Consider the following 19,953-nt stretch of genomic DNA (forward strand, 5'->3'; position numbering starts at 1 on the left):
AAAACCACTGGTGCACCCTTTTCAGAAGCTAGAAGGCCAAATCCCAATACTCGCACTGCGGCCTTCAGCCAAGTGCTCTTGCAGAAAGTGCACAGTAAGGCTTCAAGTGCGTAGTACCCAAGTGTGCAAATAATTGCTGAATTGAGACTAGGAGCATTGTGTCATCAAATGCAACGCATGCTGGTTGCCGTGATACATTTAAAAAAAAACGTAACTTTCAAACAATTATTTGAAATATATTTGCATTCATTGCTGCTTTGTCTAAATGTTTTAGAGCTTCAATTAATCGTCCCAAAATGAACTATTTTCATTAGAAAATACAAATTTTCAGAAAAGGCATTTGAGCCTTTTCTCCAGCAGCAATGCATTGTGGGTAATACCCTTCACCCAAGTCCACATTGGTGAGATGCGGATCAAGGGTGCAAATGGGGGTGATCAACTTGAGAATCAGGACACCCTACGCACTCGCACCCCTGGTCGGGATCGCGCACTTGAAGGGTGCAAGGGTCGAAGTGCGAGTATTGGGATTGGGCCCATGTGAGTCCAATCACAGCTGAGCTTCAGGCGGCAGGATTTGGAGTCTTATTTCCTGATATTTGGACATCTCACCTTGGATTGGATAACAGCAATGCAACCCTACCGCTGACTTGCAGCGCTGATGCTTTATCTCCACAAATAAAAGCCTGTAGAAGTTTTTTTGTGTGATGGAGTTGCTAATGCCAACTGTTAGCTTCTTCTAGTCTAGATGTTCTCAGCTGTTTTCTGGACACTAACCCAACAACAGCCTTCCCCGTCATCAGTCAAGATGGGCGCGTCCACGAATGGGAATTCACAGTGTGACGTAGATCTGTCAGGCTTTTCTAATCCTAGAGCTTCACGGTCTATTTTCTATCGGAAGCTAATGCAGGAGATGGGTGTAGGAGACTATTTTCATGTTCAGCCTGCATGAAAAAACAGTGAACCACACCTTTAATGGTAACGGCTAGAAGACCATCTCATCTTCAAGCACCTTGATGTTCCTCTTACTGCTTTATTGTCCACTGGGCTGTAGACAACCTCCCTGGACAAGGACAAAGTGTGGCCCCAGGTTGGTCAGAAACATGATTGTAGAAAAAGCCCAGAAAACATCCAAAACTGTTCAGCCTGAGCTCCAAGATCCAGTGATTTTATTCTGATTGAACCATCCCTACACGTTTTAGACCAGCGTGTAAGAGAAGAACATATATCCTGTAAAACATTGAGGAGGCTCGGTTCTGATCCGGGCTGCTCGGCTGCATTTGTCACAGGGTGACGTGAACCTGTTCAGGGTCCAACGAAATCTCAAGTCTCGGTAGGGAAATCCAAACAGAACAGTGGACTACACTGAAGTGGTACTCTATGGTTTCTACGGGTATGAAGTGTGTACTCTTGTATTTGTTTTCGAGTCTTTCACCACAATGCCGGTCCATCATCAGATCAGCTGCCAAACACGTAAAAAGCAGCTTTGTGTACAAACGAAGCGATGTTATTGACCCGGCCGCCATCACGAAGAGCGGTAAGAGGGCCCGACCCTCTGGGAGAAACCTGATGGGCTGTTTTCCATCCTGTTTAGAGAATTCCGTGTTTGATGGGCAGCCAAACTGCCCCAGGCTCGCCTTGGGGAAAACCGTTTTTTTTTTTTCTTTTCTAGAAAGCCCAGTTCTCATCACACCCGGCCTTAAAGCAAGAGCAGTGATGTGATGCCTACAGGTAGATTTAGGCGCTTTGTCTGAGAAGTCTGCAAAGCTACCGAGGTCCGACTCAAGTGCTGCTGCCGTGTTCTCCCTCCGGAGGGTCTTCCCACTACAAAAGAGCGGTTAGGAGGAGGATTGAGGCGGGGATGTGGAGCACTCTGGAATAGTTTACCCACAAATACTGAAGGAAAATAAACACTTGTTTACATTTATTTCCACCAGCATGCCTTTGGGTGTTAATAAAGCATTTCCTTTTTATTTTTGGTAACACTTTACGATAAGGGTCCTTTTATTAATGTTAGTGCATTAATTATCAAAGGGTCCCATTATTAACATTCCTGTTATTAACAAGTGTCCTTAAGGTCAAAGGACACACCTTTCTCAGTAGCCTAGTGGTAGAGTGTCCGCCCTGAGACTGGGAGATCAGGGGTTTGATTTCTGGTCGGGTCATACCAAAGACTTTGGAAAAAAATGGGACCCAATGCCTCCCTGCTTGACACTCAGCATTAAAGGGTTGGATTGGGGGGTTAAACCACCAAATAGTTCCCAAGCGCGGCTCGTCTGCAGCTCACCGCTCCCCCAGGGGATGGGTCAAATGCAGAGAATAAATTTCACCACACACCTGTGTGTGTGACAACTAATGGGACTTTAACTTTTTAACTTTAAAGGGCCAGGTGTGTCTGCTTGTGCATTACACACTATGGTTAAGTAGTTGTTAATACTTTAACCCTTTGATGCATAATGGTCACTACAGTGGACAGGTATTCAAAATTGTTATTTATTTGTTTTTGCTATTAAGCACAGCTGTTGACTTTATTGCATTTGAGCCCCTCCATTTGGACTTCAGTAAGCCAAGCCAACATATTTCATGCTAAGAATGCACGCTGTCCACTGAGGTGAACATGTAATAAATTATTTGTAAATTATAAAATTTTACTAAAAATATTTGTTGAAATTTGTTTCATTCACACCTAAAGATGAATGAAAAAAATTGTTTAAAAAAATCATGGTTGAAGATTTCATAATTCATGCATCAAAGGGTTGATAGTTAATACTAAATAATACACTAATGTTAAAGGCACACTACGCTACTTTTTCTAATTTTAAATCATTTTCTTGAACCAGTATGTGCTAAAATGACCCTTTGCGTGGTTAATGACGCGTCCCTCAGACCCCCACCGCACCCTGTGGTCCGAATATCACACTTGCAACTTCAGAGTGCCAGTCCAGTCCTGGTGGAGCTGATATGCCTGGCATTGGAGTCTGCTTCCAGCATGTTTTCTTCATGTCTTGGATCATGAAAACAGCTGATTGGTTTGAGTTGATGATGAACTGCTGCTGTAGAAGCGAATGAAGGCTGAGAAGATGCTCCAGCTGCTAGATGAAGGTGTTAAAAAGACAAACGCACAGCGAGGAGATGGTAGAACACCAGTGGGTCTTAAAATTACACCAAAACTTCCTAGTCAGGGGCGTGTCCAGGGAGTGGCCTGGGGTAGCACATGCCACCCTTTGAATCGGATCGGTCACCCCAGGTGCTAACACACTAATTTACCTTTAAATTGGTTTTTCATTGTCCACAAAAGGCTTGGGGTAAAACAAAAAAGCATAACCACTGGTGTCACCCATGCACAAAGTTGTGCCTCATCTGGGCCACCCCATTTTAAAAGATCTGGACACGCCACTGTTCCTAGTATCCCTTTAATTACTGTAAAATGTGACCTTATTTTCTTGCTCTCAAACATGTGGCCCTTTTTGGCTGAACGTTTCACCAACCTAAAGACGAAGGATCATTTTCTCACCCATTTCTGGACTCCATCACCTCCCCAGTCGCTCCATCACCAGCAGAGGCCCCCCTTTGTGCTTAGACCTTCTTCCAGGTTAAGGATTCACCAGACAGGGTCAAACATCATGTTGCTATGGTGACCGGGCTGGACGGCTCTGAGATTTTCTGTCCAAATCAGGAGGAGAGGGTAACACTGATGGAGCCGTATTGTATTGTTTTTTTAATGAATCCATCAGTTGCAACATGTGTTTTCACTTTCCATTACCTGCAGCGGGAAATGAATCGGAATAAACAATCCAAAGCCCCCCCTTACTTTTTTATATCATATCAGCGTTTGGGGAAGTGAATGTTCGGTTTATTACCTAAACCACTTCAGAGACATCAGAGGTGGTTTCGTGTTCCGTGCCACAAACCGCATTGGGGGTACGGCGGATAATGTAATGCTGTTTTTGTGGCAGGGGACTGGTCATCATTCTCTCGTGGACTTTATTCCGCTGTCCGCAGGTGTTCCTCCCACCGTCTTGATTGGATGGAGACTCAAGTCATCTTGCGGCAGCTCGAGCCTAAATCAGTCTGCTATCGAAACGTGTCATCTAAAGCTGATAGACACTATAGCGTCGTGTCGGGTCCCGCTGGGGCTGCCGTTACTGTATGTATGCCCTGCAGCAACGCCGTCTGACGCGAGGAACTCTTTGCTCTTATGAGGAGAAAAGAGGGTTTCCATGGTTATTCTTCATGGTAGAGCATGAAGGAGCGTGACAAGTTTGCCTTGAAACCATAAGGGATGGGCATCGCCACGTGCATACAACACAATGAAGTGCATAACATAAAAATGAATTATTGTCACATTGTTGTGTAACATTTCTAATTTTCCAAAGTTAAGTAGATTTTGCTGCTGACAAATATATATTATATGTGATTTTAAAAAGAAAATTGTATATTTTCTGTGCAGCCTGATGCCAAATTGCCCGTTGACCGGTACCGGACCATGGCTTGGTGGTCGGAGACCTCAGCTAAATAGCATATGTGGTTGGATACAAGCGGCCGAAATGAGTTTCCTCCGTAGGGTGGCCGGGCTCAGCCTTAGAGATAGGGTGAGGAGCTCGGACATTCGGGAGGGACTCGGAGTAGAACCGCTGCTCCTCCGGATCGAAAGGAGCCAGTTGAGGTGGTTTGGGCATCTGGTCAGGATGCCTCCTGGACGCCTCCCCGGGGAGGTGTTTCGGGCATGTCCTGCCGGCAGAAGGCCCCCGGGTCGACCCAGGACACGTTGGAGAAGTTACATCTCCAATCTGGTCCGGGAACGCCTTGGGGTCCTGCCGGAGGAGCTGGTGGACAAGGCCGGGGAGAGGACGGCCTGGAGCTCCCTAGTTGGGATGCTGCCCCCGCGACCCGGACCCGGATAAGCGGAGGAAGACGACGACGACGACGACGGTTGGATTTTAGTCTTTATATAACATATGACTACATTTAAAGACAGAAACAGTTTTGAAGACTAGTTTCATTTACATAATTGTTGCATCAGCTTAAAAACACAGGTGAAAGCGGTCAACAGGCTTGCTGTCCAGTTGGTGGAACAACAACTTTGAGGCAGAAGGGCTGGAGCACTTCAGGCTGCAACAAGCCGGGTCATGCTTCCTCACAATCTTCAAACTCCGTAGTTAGCTTATTTGAATTTTCAAATAGAATAAAAATCATAAATATATGTTTTTGAACTGGCAAACTGCAGCTTTTGGAAAGTTAGAATTTGCTCTGAAAATCTAATTTTATAAATGTGACGGACCATTTTTTATTATTTGGGAAATTGTGGATCACTCTGGGTTTTTCATGCAGGCTGAACATGAAAATAGTCTCCTACACCAATCTCCTGCTTTAGCTTCTGATAGAAAACGAAGCCCAGCAGGTCTACATCACACTGTCACTGAACATTCATGGACTCACTATGGGGAAGGCTGTTGTTGGTTTAGCGTCCAGGAAACCGCAGAGAACATTTCGTCTAGTAGAAGCTAAACGTTAACATTAGCAACCCCACCACACAGCAGAACTCCTCCAGGCTTGTGCTATTTGTGGAGATAAAACATCAGCGTTGCAGAGTAAACAATCATTGGTAGTCTGTTCTGTTTTGAGATGTCCAAATATCAGGAAATAAGACTCAAAATCCTGTCATGTGAAGCTACTTTCTCCTCCAGCTGACTTCTCGCGCTGAAACAGGCGCACCAGAGCTTTTTATTCCAAGAGTACGACTTACAAAGCATTCGTTCCTACCAGAGAACACTGCTAATATGACACTTAAAGTAGAAAAGTTAAAAAACAGTAATCATAAAATCACAAAAGCAGGTTTTAATGAAGTGCAGCCCTAACACAAGGTTATTCTTAGATGGAGATGACCACTTTTTATTTGTACCTCGGGTCAAACGTGAGTGAAAGTTCAGCAAAGCTGCTCGCACGTCGCACCACTTGTGATTTTCTGCACAACTGCAGCTGCAGAGCTGCTTATCCAAACATCAGTGAAAATTAAGATGTAAGCCATCAGTTTGGCTTGTATTCATTATTTTTGCACCATTTTGATTTGGAAGGACATTTTTGTTTTTAATCAATTCACTATTTTTTGTTTGTGTTTAAATGTCATTTTAATGTTGGCTTGGTGCACTGCACACACACACACACACACACACACACACACACACACACACACACACACACACACACACACACACACACACACACACACACACACTGTAACTGCTGTTGCTGTTTATTTCTTCATTTATTTATTTTCCCATTTGTAAGACACTGGGCTGGTTGTGTTTCCTGTAATTTTATTTTGAAAAGCTACATAAGCTGCTCTGCCAGCCACACCCTTGATTTGATGAATACAAGCCAGGTGGGAGGAACACACACAGAACCTGGATGAAGTGCTGACAAGCAGACAGCTAATAGACTGAAAACATTCAATCTTTTGCTAAAGAACTAACTAGTAAAAGGACTTAAAGGAAGACAGATGAATTCCCTTTGTGTTTTAAGCAAAACAGCCAACGAGGTATTTATTTGTCTTTATTTTATTGCACATTATTGTATATGTTTTAATTGTACTATCCTGTATTTAGTTTCACGGTTTAAGGAAGGCCTAAGGAAAGGAGGACAGAAGAGGCCCACTAAGAAAGGACGTCCAATAAACCCGTAAAGAAATCACTTGCGTCTGTGTTGCTTGGAGGGAATCACACACACACACACACACACACACACACACACACACACACACACACACACATATATATATATATATATATATATATATATATATATATATATATATATATATATATATATATATATATATGCTATATTCAGTGTGTCTTCACATTGAGCCAGATGTCAGGATGGATGCTTGTGGAAGCAGCTGAAGCTTCTGAAGAAGGAACTCTAAACCTGAGACAGCTGGAGAGGTCTACTCATGTGGAGAGGATCAGAGGAGAGCAGAAGTGCAGAAGTCTCGCTGCAGTTGCAGAAACCACGTGGATGAATATAATCAATATGTCACTGACCTATAGTGGAATAATAATAATAAAAATCTGCACAATATCGGACTCATTTAAACGAGTCTTTCTAGTGTGGGAATGAGTGTTGTTGTTGGTTTGGCCTGCAGGTGGCAGCATACTTATGCACGTCCAATTTCAGGTGGTTTTATTCTAAATAGAAGAGGTCAAGGTGAAAAGAGTTTAGTCAGGAAGTGGTCAAAGTTGGTTTGGAACACCCTAAAGACACAAGTACCCAACATTTCAGCAAAAATGACGTTTTCGTTTGAAATTTTCATTGTATTTTTTTTTTCATGCAGATAATCAGCCTCTTTAGGCCCTGAAACACAAATGATCCCTAGCTCGTTTGGGTGAACTTCACTTTATAATTGTGAAGTAAAAAATGAAATCATCCAGATGCTTTCGATGCTTTGTCCTCCCTCTCCCCCCAGCAGCATCGCAGCCTCCGGGTTGCCATAGAAACCGCTGAGAGACACACGTCGAGGTTGAGAGATGGAGAGAGAGAGAGAGAAGGGGACAACGAGGGACAGAAAAAAGGGGAATCATGAAAGGTTAGGGTGTTACCATACCCCCCACCCCCTCACTGGTTTACTAATGCTGAGCCCCCAGCCCAGACCATGCGGCCCCCCTCTCACCTACCTCTGCCTTTCCCCCTCTCCCCCATCCCTCCATCCCTCTCTTGTCCAGACAAGGCTGCTGGCGTGGCGGGGATGGAGACGGTCACCGATGGAAGCACTGGTAAATGATCACACCTACAAGAACAACACAAACAAAAACTACTTCTCTTTCCTCCTCCATGGGTCGCATCACCTCCTGGCTGCTCCCCACTCACACACTCCCCTTCTCCTCTTCCAGCCTTTTCTTTAAATCCCACTTTTCTTTCTCTTCTGGGCTCAAAAGAGCGGACTTTACCCTTTTTCCTGCAGAAAACAGGAGAGAGCAGTTGAGGAGCACCGTTCCTATGATTTGTTGTGTTTTTTTATTATTATTATTAATATTATTGATTAGAAAATACTGAGCGCGGCAGCCCTCGTGTGATCTCTCTTCCTCATCACCCCTCTTCCTCTCATTCGCGGACGAATCGCGTTGTGTTCTCGCCTGCTCTGCATGTTGTATTATCGCGGGAATATTTGATTCGGGATGTGCATATGTAGCTCGAAGGTGCGCAGCTGCACCTGCGGCGCTCTGAAGTGTCCGCAAACGTGGCGCACACATGACGCGCCTCAGCCATGTGTGAATGGAAGCTGGCGCTCATTGTTTCCTTCCTGAACAGCTCGTTGTTATTGTTTGCGCCTTTTGGCACCATGGAGGGGAGATTTGCGGGCAGAAATAGACGCTTTGTGCTCATGTCTCATTGTTGTGAGAGGACTTATTATGAGGATTATTATGAGAGGTTTATTATAGAGGCTCCGCGTGCGCTCAGGCCGATGCGCGCTTTTATTTGCGGATAATCCATAACCGGTTCCCCGCCAGATCCACCTCTGCTGTGGGCTTCTTAATCAATGTGGTCGATACCTGCTCGTCGGTATCCCGATGTCCGTATATAGAGCTCAACAGCACCGCGGGATGGAGGCTTCTGCGCCGCCGAAAGGAAATCGATGGACAGACTGAGTTAATTATGAGAAAATCAATTAAAAGGAGGAGAGATGTAGGCTTTAAAAACCCTGAGATGGGAGCTTGAGCCAGAGGAGCGGAGGAGAGGAGCCGGTGGAGAGAAGCATCCTCTCTCTCCCCTCTGCTGCACCAGTCTCCGCTACCGGGGATCGCGCTCCCGAGTCTCACCACCAAACCACCACTCATCCAGTGATCCAAAAATCACCACGATACCTAATAAGTGATACGCATTTGTATTTGCGCGCATCTTTTTGCACGGATTCACCCCTCTTTTATCCCGATGTCAGGTTTTCCAGACGCCTTTCTGTCCACCTGACCTTTAGGCTCCAGCATCACAACCGGAGTTTTAATCCGACGATCACGAGACCATCAGTTAGTCAGAGATATTCTCATAAGGCACTTCGGATCCAAGCCTGCAGAGTACATGTGTGTTGAACCTAACTAACGGAACTCAGTTACTTTAGTGTGTTAAATTAAATAGTAACGAGTCAGAAATTCCTGATCAACAGTCTAATTGTTTTGGTCCGGTTTGGGTCATTATTGCAATAATAATATTGCTAAATTGTGCAGAAACATGTTTCTGCACAATTTAGCAACTTTTGCAAAAATTTCCTAAGAAAATCTCAGTAAACGTCACGAGTTTGTTGCATATTTGAGCTGCGAAACACCAAAAACATGCTCTCAAGTCATGCCAGCCCGCCCTTATAAAGGTGCCGTTTATATGTTTTAAATGAGCAGAATATGTTTGATTGTGTGGTGAAATAATAGTTTGGATAAAGTTACTCGTTCTTTTATTCTGAACTTAATTATAATGATTTTAGTAAAACAACCTTTATTTCACCTTTATTCTCTAAACAAAGTATTTAAATTTGGTAAAGATGGAGTTAAAGCGAGGGTTTTAACATAACGTCAGAAGTTTGTATGAATAAAAAGGCAATTTCCGGTTCAGAATTTGAACATTTTACTTTATTTTTATTTTTATTTATTTTATTTTTTTTACAAATTTGTAAATAAGAATAAGTTTCTGACTAATACCACGAAACGAGTTTATTTATTTTTGCTGTTAAAGCTGCAGCTTTAGGCCTGCACCTATTTCGTTTAATATGCATAATATTTAAATTAATACAAATGTAAAATGTGGGAAAATAAAAGTTTAGCTTGCAGTTGGAATTGTTAAAAAATGTAAAAGAATTCTGAATATTTCTAATAAAGTGCGTGAATATTCTAAAACGCGTCATTTCCATATTTAAACACAAGGCCTCCAACTTCTGCGTTTTTCTCTTTCAGACTCTTTGTGACGGAATTTTTATTTTTAAATCTTCTAGTTGTTGTTTTTTTTAGCTGTAATTACAGAAATGTAAACATTTTGTACACAAAACACTCGTGTGAGCTCGTTGGAGCATCTTTACATTAAGGACTTAGATCACCCATTTAGGTTTTATCTTACTGTTTCAGGAGAAAACGCAGAAAAATGGTCAGATAATAATAATAATAATAATAATAATAATAATAATAATAATAATAATCTTTAACGTGCTATCTTAAAAACAAATTTGGCTCATTTTAAAGGCTCAGAATAAAACCTGAATATTTAGAAAATTCCAGTGAATTTACCCGTTGAAATGGTTTCTTTTTGGAGCTGACTCCATCGGTGCTGCTGGTGATCTGGGCTGGATTCTGTCCCGCAGCTTATCATCTTCAAACAGACCCGCACAACCGGAACGGCGCGTTTTAAGCGTTTTTATTAACCGATCTGCAGCTCTAAACGGTTGGATGTTTTACACCAGAACCCACACTTAATTCTCACTTATTCACGTTTTATTTCAGTTTGCATCAACCTCCTCAAAACCAGAAATGAATGCTTTTTTTTTTTTTTTTTTTTTTTTTGCGCTCTGACTCGTCCCAAATGGCGCAGGGGCTCTGCATGTCCCCGCGCACAATGAGCTAATGACCCACGGGTCAAAGGTCGTTTGGGCAGCGATATTGCGCCTCGTTTATTTTTATTTTGTTTTGTTCTATAGCAGTGAAAGCATCTGAATCCATAAATAAGTGCGCAAAATGACCAAAATCAGTCATGTATGAGGATGCCTATTTATTTTTGTGCATTTTCCTCTAAAAGCAGCATTGCATCATTTAAATTCTAATCTTAAAACTTGTATTTGACATTTTTTGACTGTTTTATTAGTAATATTTACCAAAGCATGCAAACAACACAAAAAGCCAAATATTAATATTTTGAATGAATAAACAAATAATGATAAATATATTTTTATTATAATAATCCTGTGTCCTCGGCGTATGAGTATCAAGTATAATCAAGGGGCATTTCACAGTCGTTGCTGCATTGATTACCTGATAAACATCATCCGCATGAATCATGTAAGTTAATGTAACCACCGATGCTGCTGGGTGGGTTAAAGCAGCTCCAGCAGCAGACAGGACTTCAATAAGTGACAAAAGAGGTGATAAATTGATCAGAAATGACCAGAATGAAACAGACCTCTGGTGTGGCCATTATGTGAGTGTGTCTGCGGGGTTGTGGTTGGAATACATCAAGGGCTCAGGGTTAAAGTTCAGCTCCATCCCAGACTGATGACCCTGCAGACTGACTGACCTCTGCGGGTCTAACGGCTGGGGGAGGAGGCAGCGTACGGGACCAGCCGGGGAGGATGTGATGGGAGGGATGCGGTGAGGAGAAGGGAGTTAGAGGAGGAAAACGGTGGAGAAGTAGAAATCTGAAAAGGGAATCATAGTGAGGAGGAAGCAGAGGTGCGTGTTTCCCACTCTGGATGCTCAATATTTCCGTGCGATTTCTGTTGATTCCTGATCGCCTCCGGTTTCTGAGCTCAGCTCCGGTGTGAAGCAGTGAATTAACACCTGACCCCAGCTTCTGACCCTGCCCCTCTCCATCCAGCTACCCCCTCCAGATTAGCAAATATGTTCTATCTGTGTGCTGTCTGGTCTGAACACACACACACACACACACACACACACACACACACACACACGTTTTACCTGCTGCCTGTAGTTTGGGACGGCGTTGACCCGTGGCCCATCTCGATTCTCACTCATGCTACATGCATGTTTAGCATTTAGCATGAGATCTAAACTCTCCCTGACAGAAGTGAGTTAACTGTTTTGTTTTGTGCTGCAGAAGCTAAAGTGAAGCGGGAATCTTATTGGTACACCTAACAGAAATATTACTATAGTCTCTGAGTGTTTTCTATTTGACAGGATTTGTACGACGTCACGTCAAAGACTGTTCTCAAAATTGGTGAAATTGGTTTATATTTTTAGTTCAGTTTCATCCTAAATATAGGAAATTATGGAGAAAGTTAAGATTTTTGAACTGGTGATTATCAAAATAAAAAATACTCAATATTGTCTTTTTTATCAATAACCGATGTCTTCGACTCTCTGATACCGATAAACGATGCTATCGACACTCTGATACAATGACCGGTGTCATCGACTTTGATACTGATAAACGATGTCATCGTCTTTGATACCAATAAACGATGTCTTCCACTCTGATACCGATAAACGATGTCATCGACTCTCTGATACAATAACCGGTGTCATCTACTCTGATACCGATGAACGATGCCATAGACTCTGATACCAATAAACAATGTCATCGACTTTAATACCAATAAACGATGTCATCGACTCTGATACCGATAAATTATGTCATCGACTCTCTGATACAATAACCGGTGTCATCTACTCTGATACCGATGAACGATGCCATAGACTCTGATACCAATAAACAATGTCATCGACTTTAATACCAATAAACGATGTCATCGACTCTGATACCGATAAATTATGTCATCGACTCTCTGATACAATAACCGGTGTCATCTACTCTGATACCGATGAACGATGCCATAGACTCTGATACCGACAAACGATGTCTTTGACTCTGATACCAATAAACGATGTCATCGACTCTCTGATACAATAACCGGTGTCATCTACTCTGATACCGATGAATGATGCCATAGACTCTGATACCGAAAAACGATGTCTTTGACTCTGATACAGATAAACGATGTCATCGACTCTCTGATACAATAACCGGTGTCATCTACTCTGATACCGATGAACGATGCCATAGACTCTGATACCGACAAACGATGTCTTTGACTCTGATACCAATAAACGATGTCATCGACTCTCTGATACAATAACCGGTGTCATCTACTCTGATACCGATGAATGATGCCATAGACTCTGATACCGAAAAACGATGTCTTTGACTCTGATACAGATAAACGATGTCATCGACTCTCTGATACAATAACCGGTGTCATCTACTCTGATACCGATGAACGATGCCATAGACTCTGATACCGAAAAACGATGTCTTTGACTCTGATACCGATAAACGATATCATCGACTCTCTGATACAATAACCGGTGTCATCTACTCTGATACCGATGAACGATGCCATAGACTCTGATACCGATAAACGATGTCATCGACTCTGATACCGATAAACAATGTCATCGACTCTCTGATACCGATAACCAATGTCATCGACTCTCTGATACAATAACCGGTGTCATCTACTCTGATACCGATAAACGATGTCATTGACTCTGATACCAATAAACGATGTCATCGGCTCAAATTCAGTTCAAATTCAAAAATACTTTATTATTCCCAGAGGGAAATTGATTGCACCTCTGATACCAATTACCGGTGTCATCGACTCTGATACTGATAAATGATGTCATCGACTCTCTGATACAATAACCGGTGTCATCTACTCTGATACCGATGAACGATGCCATAGACTCTGATACCAATAAACGATGTCTTCGACTCTGATACCGATAAACGATGTCATCGACTCTGATACCGATAAACGATGTCATCGTCTTTTATACCAATAAACGATGTCATCGACTCTGATACAATAACCGGTGTCATCTACTCTGATACCGATGAACGATGCCATAGACTCTGATACCAATAAACGATGTCATCGACTCTGATACCAATAAACAATGTCATCGACTCTGATACCGATAAACAATGTCATCGACTTTAATACCAATAAACGATGTCATAGACTCTGATACCGATAAATGATGTCATCGACTCTCTGATACAATAACCGGTGTCATCTACTCTGATACCGATGAACGATGCCATAGACTCTGATACCGAAAAACGATGTCTTTGACTCTGATACAGATAAACGATGTCATCGACTCTCTGATACAATAACCGGTGTCATCTACTCTGATACCGATGAACGATGCCATAGACTCTGATACCGAAAAACGATGTCTTTGACTCTGATACCGATAAACGATATCATCGACTCTCTGATACAATAACCGGTGTCATCTACTCTGATACCGATGAACGATGCCATAGACTCTGATACCGAAAATGATGTATTCGACTCTGATACCGATAAACGATGTCATCGACTCTGATACCGATAAACGATGTCATCGACTCTCTGATACCGATAACCAATGTCATCGAATCTCTGATACAATAACCGGTGTCATCTACTCTGATACCGATAAACGATGTCATTGACTCTGATACCAATAAACGATGTCATCGGCTCAAATTCAATTCAAATTCAAAAATACTTTATTATTCCCAGAGGGAAATTGATTGCACCTCTGATACCAATTACCGGTGTCATCGACTCTGATACTGATAAATGATGTCATCGACTCTCTGATACAATTACCGGTGTCATCGACTCTGATACTGATAAATGATGTCATCGACTCTCTGATACAATAACCGGTGTCATCGACTCTAATACCGATAAACGATGTCATTGACCCTCTGATACAATAACCGGTGTCATCGACTCTGATACCGATAAACGATGTCATCGACTCTCTGATACAATAACCGGTGTCATCAACTCTGATACAATAAACAATGTCATCGACTCTCTGATACAATAACCGGTGTCATTGACTCTGATACCGATGAACGATGTCATCGGCTCTCTGATACCAATAACTGGTGTCATTGACTCTGATACCGATAAACGATGTCATCGGCTCTCTGATACAATAACCAGTGTCATCGACTCTGATACAATAACCGGTGTCATTGACTCTGATACCGATAAACGATGTCATCGGCTCTCTGATACCAATAACTGGTGTCATCGACTCTGATACAATAAACAATGTCATCGACTCTCTGATACGATAACTGATGCGGAAAATTTAAAACATTTCTGTGCAAAATTACCCACTTCAGTTTAAGTTCGTAATCGGAAAAGTGCCATGTTTTTTTTATCTCCAACAGCAGCTCTCCCCAAGCGTGACGCTAAGTTGTGTGTATTAGTTAGTAATGTATGTATTATTTTTCTGTATTGCAGATATGGTGATAAAACATTTATGTTCAGATAAGAAAAACAAACCTTGGGTGTTGCTTTTGTTTCAGTCGTTTGTCAATAAACGGCAAACGTCTACATCACAAGTTGTGTCGAATAAACTCAAATATCTCAAAAACTTTACTTCAGATCTGTCATGTTTGACATTATGAGGAAGAGAAAAGGTCGCTGAAGAGTTTGATGTATAACATGTGTGTGTGATGTAAAGCTGGGTCAGTAAAAAACGGAAAACTGATATTTTCTGATACTTTAATAACGATTTCGGCCGATATTAATGTTAGACCAATGATATTTGGTTTAATTTGATTATTTAGTTTTTTACTGATGTGGAGAAATGATGAAATCCTGCAGTTCTGTTCTGATTCAGGATTCAGCATCAGCAGCATCTTTATTAGATTAGTTAACCATCAACACCAACATCCATGGTTATAACATGTGAATTAGATTTATAAATACAGTAATTTTTTTATAATCAAAGTATTTTTTTATAAACTAGGATGGACGGCGTTTAATTCCTCTCATCCCAGCTGTTTCTGGGCATGAAGCAGCCATTGAGCATCGCAGGACCCCGTCCTCTTCCTCTTTTATCCTATCTCCCTCAGCTTCCTCCGGGCTTTTGTTGCTGGATTGATGGCCGCTCTGGCCGATGGGTGAGGAGGGAGGACTGGGCTGGTCAGCAGAACCTGTAGTGCCCATCCTGGGCCTGTGAGTGTCAGCAGAGAGCAGCCAGTTGCCTGGCGTGATTAGGTTTCCTACCCATACAAAATACATCTTTTTATCCCTCCTCTTTCCGTCCGAAGCCCTGTCCAGTGTCCTCTCACTGTTTCCTCCATCCTGCCCGCCTCTCACTTTGTCCTGCTCTCACCCAAACCCCCTAATCCTCCTCCATCCACCCCACACACTCGTCCCTTAATCCCAAATCTCCCCCTTTTTTTTCTCCATTTGTTCTCCCCATTTCTCACCCTCCTCTTCCCGTCTATCACATCTGAACATGCCACCTTTCACACACTCCAGGTGACCGCAGCACACCTTATTTTCTCTTCTTCGTCACTTCAATATTTTTTTGTTATTTTCAGCGCTCTCGCCCACACACACACACACACACACACACACACACACACACACACACACACACACACACACACACACACACACACACACACACACACACACACACACACACACACACACACACACACACACACACACTCATTTTCTCCGAGCGCCTACACTCTCGTTTCATTAGTGGGAAAATTCTCCAACGTAATTTAACTAGAGCTTGTTCCAAATATTTGTTGTTAGACACGTTTTATTATTTTAGGAACATAAAGTACTTGTCAGTAATTTTTAACCCCCCCACCCCCCACCCCCCACCCCAAGTCCTAAACGAGCTCACAGCGATTTTAGCCACTGCGGCCATTTTGTGGGACATGATCAATTTTCTATGATTTGTCTTCAGTGATTTTCAGCTCATCGTTTCTGTGTCCTGTTAAACGTTTCTCTTCACATTTCAAGCCCCCAACTGACGGGGAAATCCAAATATCCAGTGGATCTAAACAATGAGCTTTTATTTATTTAAAGTAATAAATTAACACAATTTTTAAAGAGATTTTGAAGGCTTCTGTAGAGAGCAGTGAGAGTCAGGGGTTTTGATGGATGAACTCGTACAGGAAGTGTGAAGAGACGCAAGATCAAAACAAATGCTAAAGCTGCTGCTGGTGGCTCATTAAGGTTACCACGGTAACCAGTTACCAGTGTCTCTCACTCCCTGTTGCTAACTTTAGTAAAGAGTTGGTGTGAAAACCCCCCAAAATCATCAGTTTTATTCTTAAGCTCTAAAGCGACGCACACCACAGACCAGCCTCGAAGAGGCCGACAGAAATGCGCACAAAAACAAACAAGAGCAAAAGACGTAAATAAAATAGAAGGTCCAAAATTAGAAGAAAGGACACTAAACATTAAGAAATGTCGCGAGGAAATGCCAGAGAATAAGAACGAATCTTCCCCGACTCAAAAACCTGCAGCGAAGGTCGTACAGGTGAGCGTTTCTGTGGTGTTTCTAGTAAGAGATTATCTCTTCATTTAGAATAGAATAGAATAGAATAGAATAGAAAAGAAAAGAAAAGAAAAAACCCATTTATTGTCCAACAGTGGGGAAACTTTGGTGTCACTTTCACAAGAGAAAAGAAGAACATCAATAAAGAGAAAAAAGAAAATAACTGAACAAAAACTATAAATGCAAGAAATACTGAAAATATTCTTTTGAATTTACAACATTTTGAAAATAACAAATTAACCACAGAGGGAAAATATCTGCAGATTATTCTGCGGAGTGAATGGAGAAAGGTGAAAATGAGATACAACTGAGTGCAAATAGAACAGAACTGTGCAAATAACCAAAGCGGCTGGGAGGCTAACACGGTTTACTGGTTCTGGTGGGAGTAGTGGTTGTAAATCCCAGTAGAGAATATTTTCTAAAAACATTTCAAAAGAAAACTAATCAGTGAAAGAAGTCCTCCGAGAAAATCATGAAACTAAAACAGTGATGTGTAGAAACGAAAGACAATTTCAGTCGTGTAAAGCCAAACTTTTTGTTAAAGGCCAAGTTCACGCACTATTTTAACACGGTAGTCTCCAGTAGAAATGAATGCCTTGTGAGTTGATCTCATTGGGGGGAAAAAAGCTCTCGCGCTCATGCTTCAGGGACTGGAAGTGAGCCAGAGCAGAGGGGAGCAGAGGACGGCCATCCTGGCAACTCAAGCCATCCTATTTATGTGAATATGCAGTCTGGCCATTGGCGGCTCAGTGGTAGGGCGGGATTTATGGTTGTCTTTCGAACTGTCTCCGCATGCTAGCTAGCTAGCTAGCTAGCTAGCTAGATAGATAGATAGATAGATAGATAGATAGATAGATAGATAGATAGATAGATAGATAGATAGATAGATAGATAGATGATAGCTAGATAGATAGATAGATAGATAGATAGATAGACAGACAGACAGACAGACAGACAGACAGACAGACAGACAGACAGACAGATAGATAGATAGATAGATAGATAGATAGATAGATAGATAGATAAACTTTGTTGTCCACCTCGAATTGAGGCAGAAATTGGCCTTTGACATGGCTCACCTTACAATACAATCCATATCGCATTCATACAAATACATAAAAAGACAATTCAAATGTAATAAAATGTTATCGTCGTAAAAAAAGCAAAACTTTAAGCGGTGGGAACAAATGATTTCTTATGGTCACCTTTCTTGGCCAATGGAACTCTGTACCTCCTTCCTGATGGAAGTAACTGAAAATGTGGGTTCAATGGATGGGTTGGGTCTGCACTGATCAGGGTAGCCTTCCTGTGCGCTGCTCGCTCGTGAAGAACAGAAAGTGGGATCTGAGGTGAGCCTGTAATGTTGCTGCCTAATTTAACAATGCGAGAGAGTTGCATTTTGTTTTTAACTGTGAGAAGGTTATACCAAGGTGTAATGTTGAAAGTTAGAATGGATTCAATCAGTGATTTATATACAATTGTTAGGATGTCTTTGTTCACATTGAGTGCTCTTAGCTTCCTTAGCAGGTGGAGTCTTTGCAGCGCGTTCTTGTAGACACCATTGCTGTGGTTTGCAAAGGACAGGTGGTCATCAATTTCTGTTCCCAGATACCTGAATGACTGAACCTGCTCCACAGGCTGACCCTGAATGGTGAGGGGTTCGAACAATACCATTAAACTGGCCGCCCCACAGCACATTTCTTTAGTTTTTGAGATATTCAGCCCCAGGTGAAAGTCTCCAAATGTCTGGACCAGATTGCTGATCGCCTGCTGATATTTAGACAGATCCTCCGATGTCTTCACTGATGTCACCAGTGCCATGTCGTCTGCATACTTATACAGGGCCATTCTCTCACTAAGGCACCGGATGTTGTTTGTGTAGACTGAGAAAAGCACTGGAGACAAAACACAGCCTTGTGGCAGTCCAATGCTAATGACACTTTTCATGAATTTAAATCTTCTTAAAAACACTTGTTGTGGCCTGTCTTTCAAAAAAGTGTGGATCCATAAAAGCAGCTTCATGTGGAGATTGAGATCTGAAAGCTGTTCCAGCAAAATGCTGGTGTCTACTGTATTAAATGCAGAAGAAAAATCCATGAATAAGATTCTTGTGTATGGCTGTGTAGAGTCCATGTGTTTAGTGACAGCATTTAGAAGTGTGAGACTTGCATCCTCTACACCACTTATTGCCTTGTAAGCAGATTGTAGGGGATCCAGCTGGTCCGAGATGAATTTTGTCAAATGTCCTCCCACTACCCTTTCCAAGGGCCACAGGTCTAAAGTCCCCCAGTTCTTTTGCATGAGCTTTCTTGGGGATCGGAATTATCACAGATTCTTTCCATTGCTCTGGAACGCAGCCAAAGTCCAGAAGGAGCTGGAAGAGTCTGGTGAGTACCCCACCTAGCTGGGTGGAGCATTCTTTCAGAACCCTGCCACGGAGCCCATCAGGGCCAGAGCACTTGTATGGGTTAATGCAGCGCAGGATGGTGGTGACCTCCTCCTCGCTGATGGTTAGCGCTGGTTCAGTGAGGTTGTGGGTGGGTGGGTGGGGTGGGGGGCAGGTGGAAAGAGGGCGAACGCTGTTGAAGCGGGCAAAAAAGACGTTCAGCTGTTCTGCCAACGAGATGGAGTCATGGCAGTTGACTTGCAGGATCTCAGGGTCTCTTCCCATCATGATGTTCAGGCCCTGCCATGCCTTACGAGCATTTCCAGATGTGAGTTGGTGCCCCACATTTTGTGTTTGTTTCCTTTTTGCGAGGATGGCTTTCCTCTGAAAGTCTTTCTCCAGCACCCTCACACGCTCATGGTCCTTCTGAAGGAAGGCCCGTTTCTTCTCCACCAGGCACATTTTAAGTTCCTTTGT

The 19,953-nt window shown here is 42.5% G+C and overlaps 1 protein-coding gene across 1 annotated transcript in view; it reads left to right on the plus strand.

Annotated features, from left to right (window-relative positions):
• The first annotated feature begins 7,722 nt into the window (after positions 1-7,722).
• pou2f2b (POU class 2 homeobox 2b) overlaps positions 7,723-19,953 on the plus strand; it is a 77,734-nt gene continuing 65,503 nt past the window's right edge. The window contains exon 1 of the mRNA XM_054741080.2: positions 7,723-7,769. Within this exon, the coding sequence (XP_054597055.2) occupies positions 7,742-7,769 (28 nt within the window). The 5' untranslated portion in view covers positions 7,723-7,741. The remainder of the gene's footprint in view (positions 7,770-19,953) is intronic.

The sequence above is a fragment of the Nothobranchius furzeri genome, chromosome 5 (assembly GCF_043380555.1).
Source record: "Nothobranchius furzeri strain GRZ-AD chromosome 5, NfurGRZ-RIMD1, whole genome shotgun sequence".
In the NCBI taxonomy this organism is placed as follows: domain Eukaryota; kingdom Metazoa; phylum Chordata; class Actinopteri; order Cyprinodontiformes; family Nothobranchiidae; genus Nothobranchius; species Nothobranchius furzeri.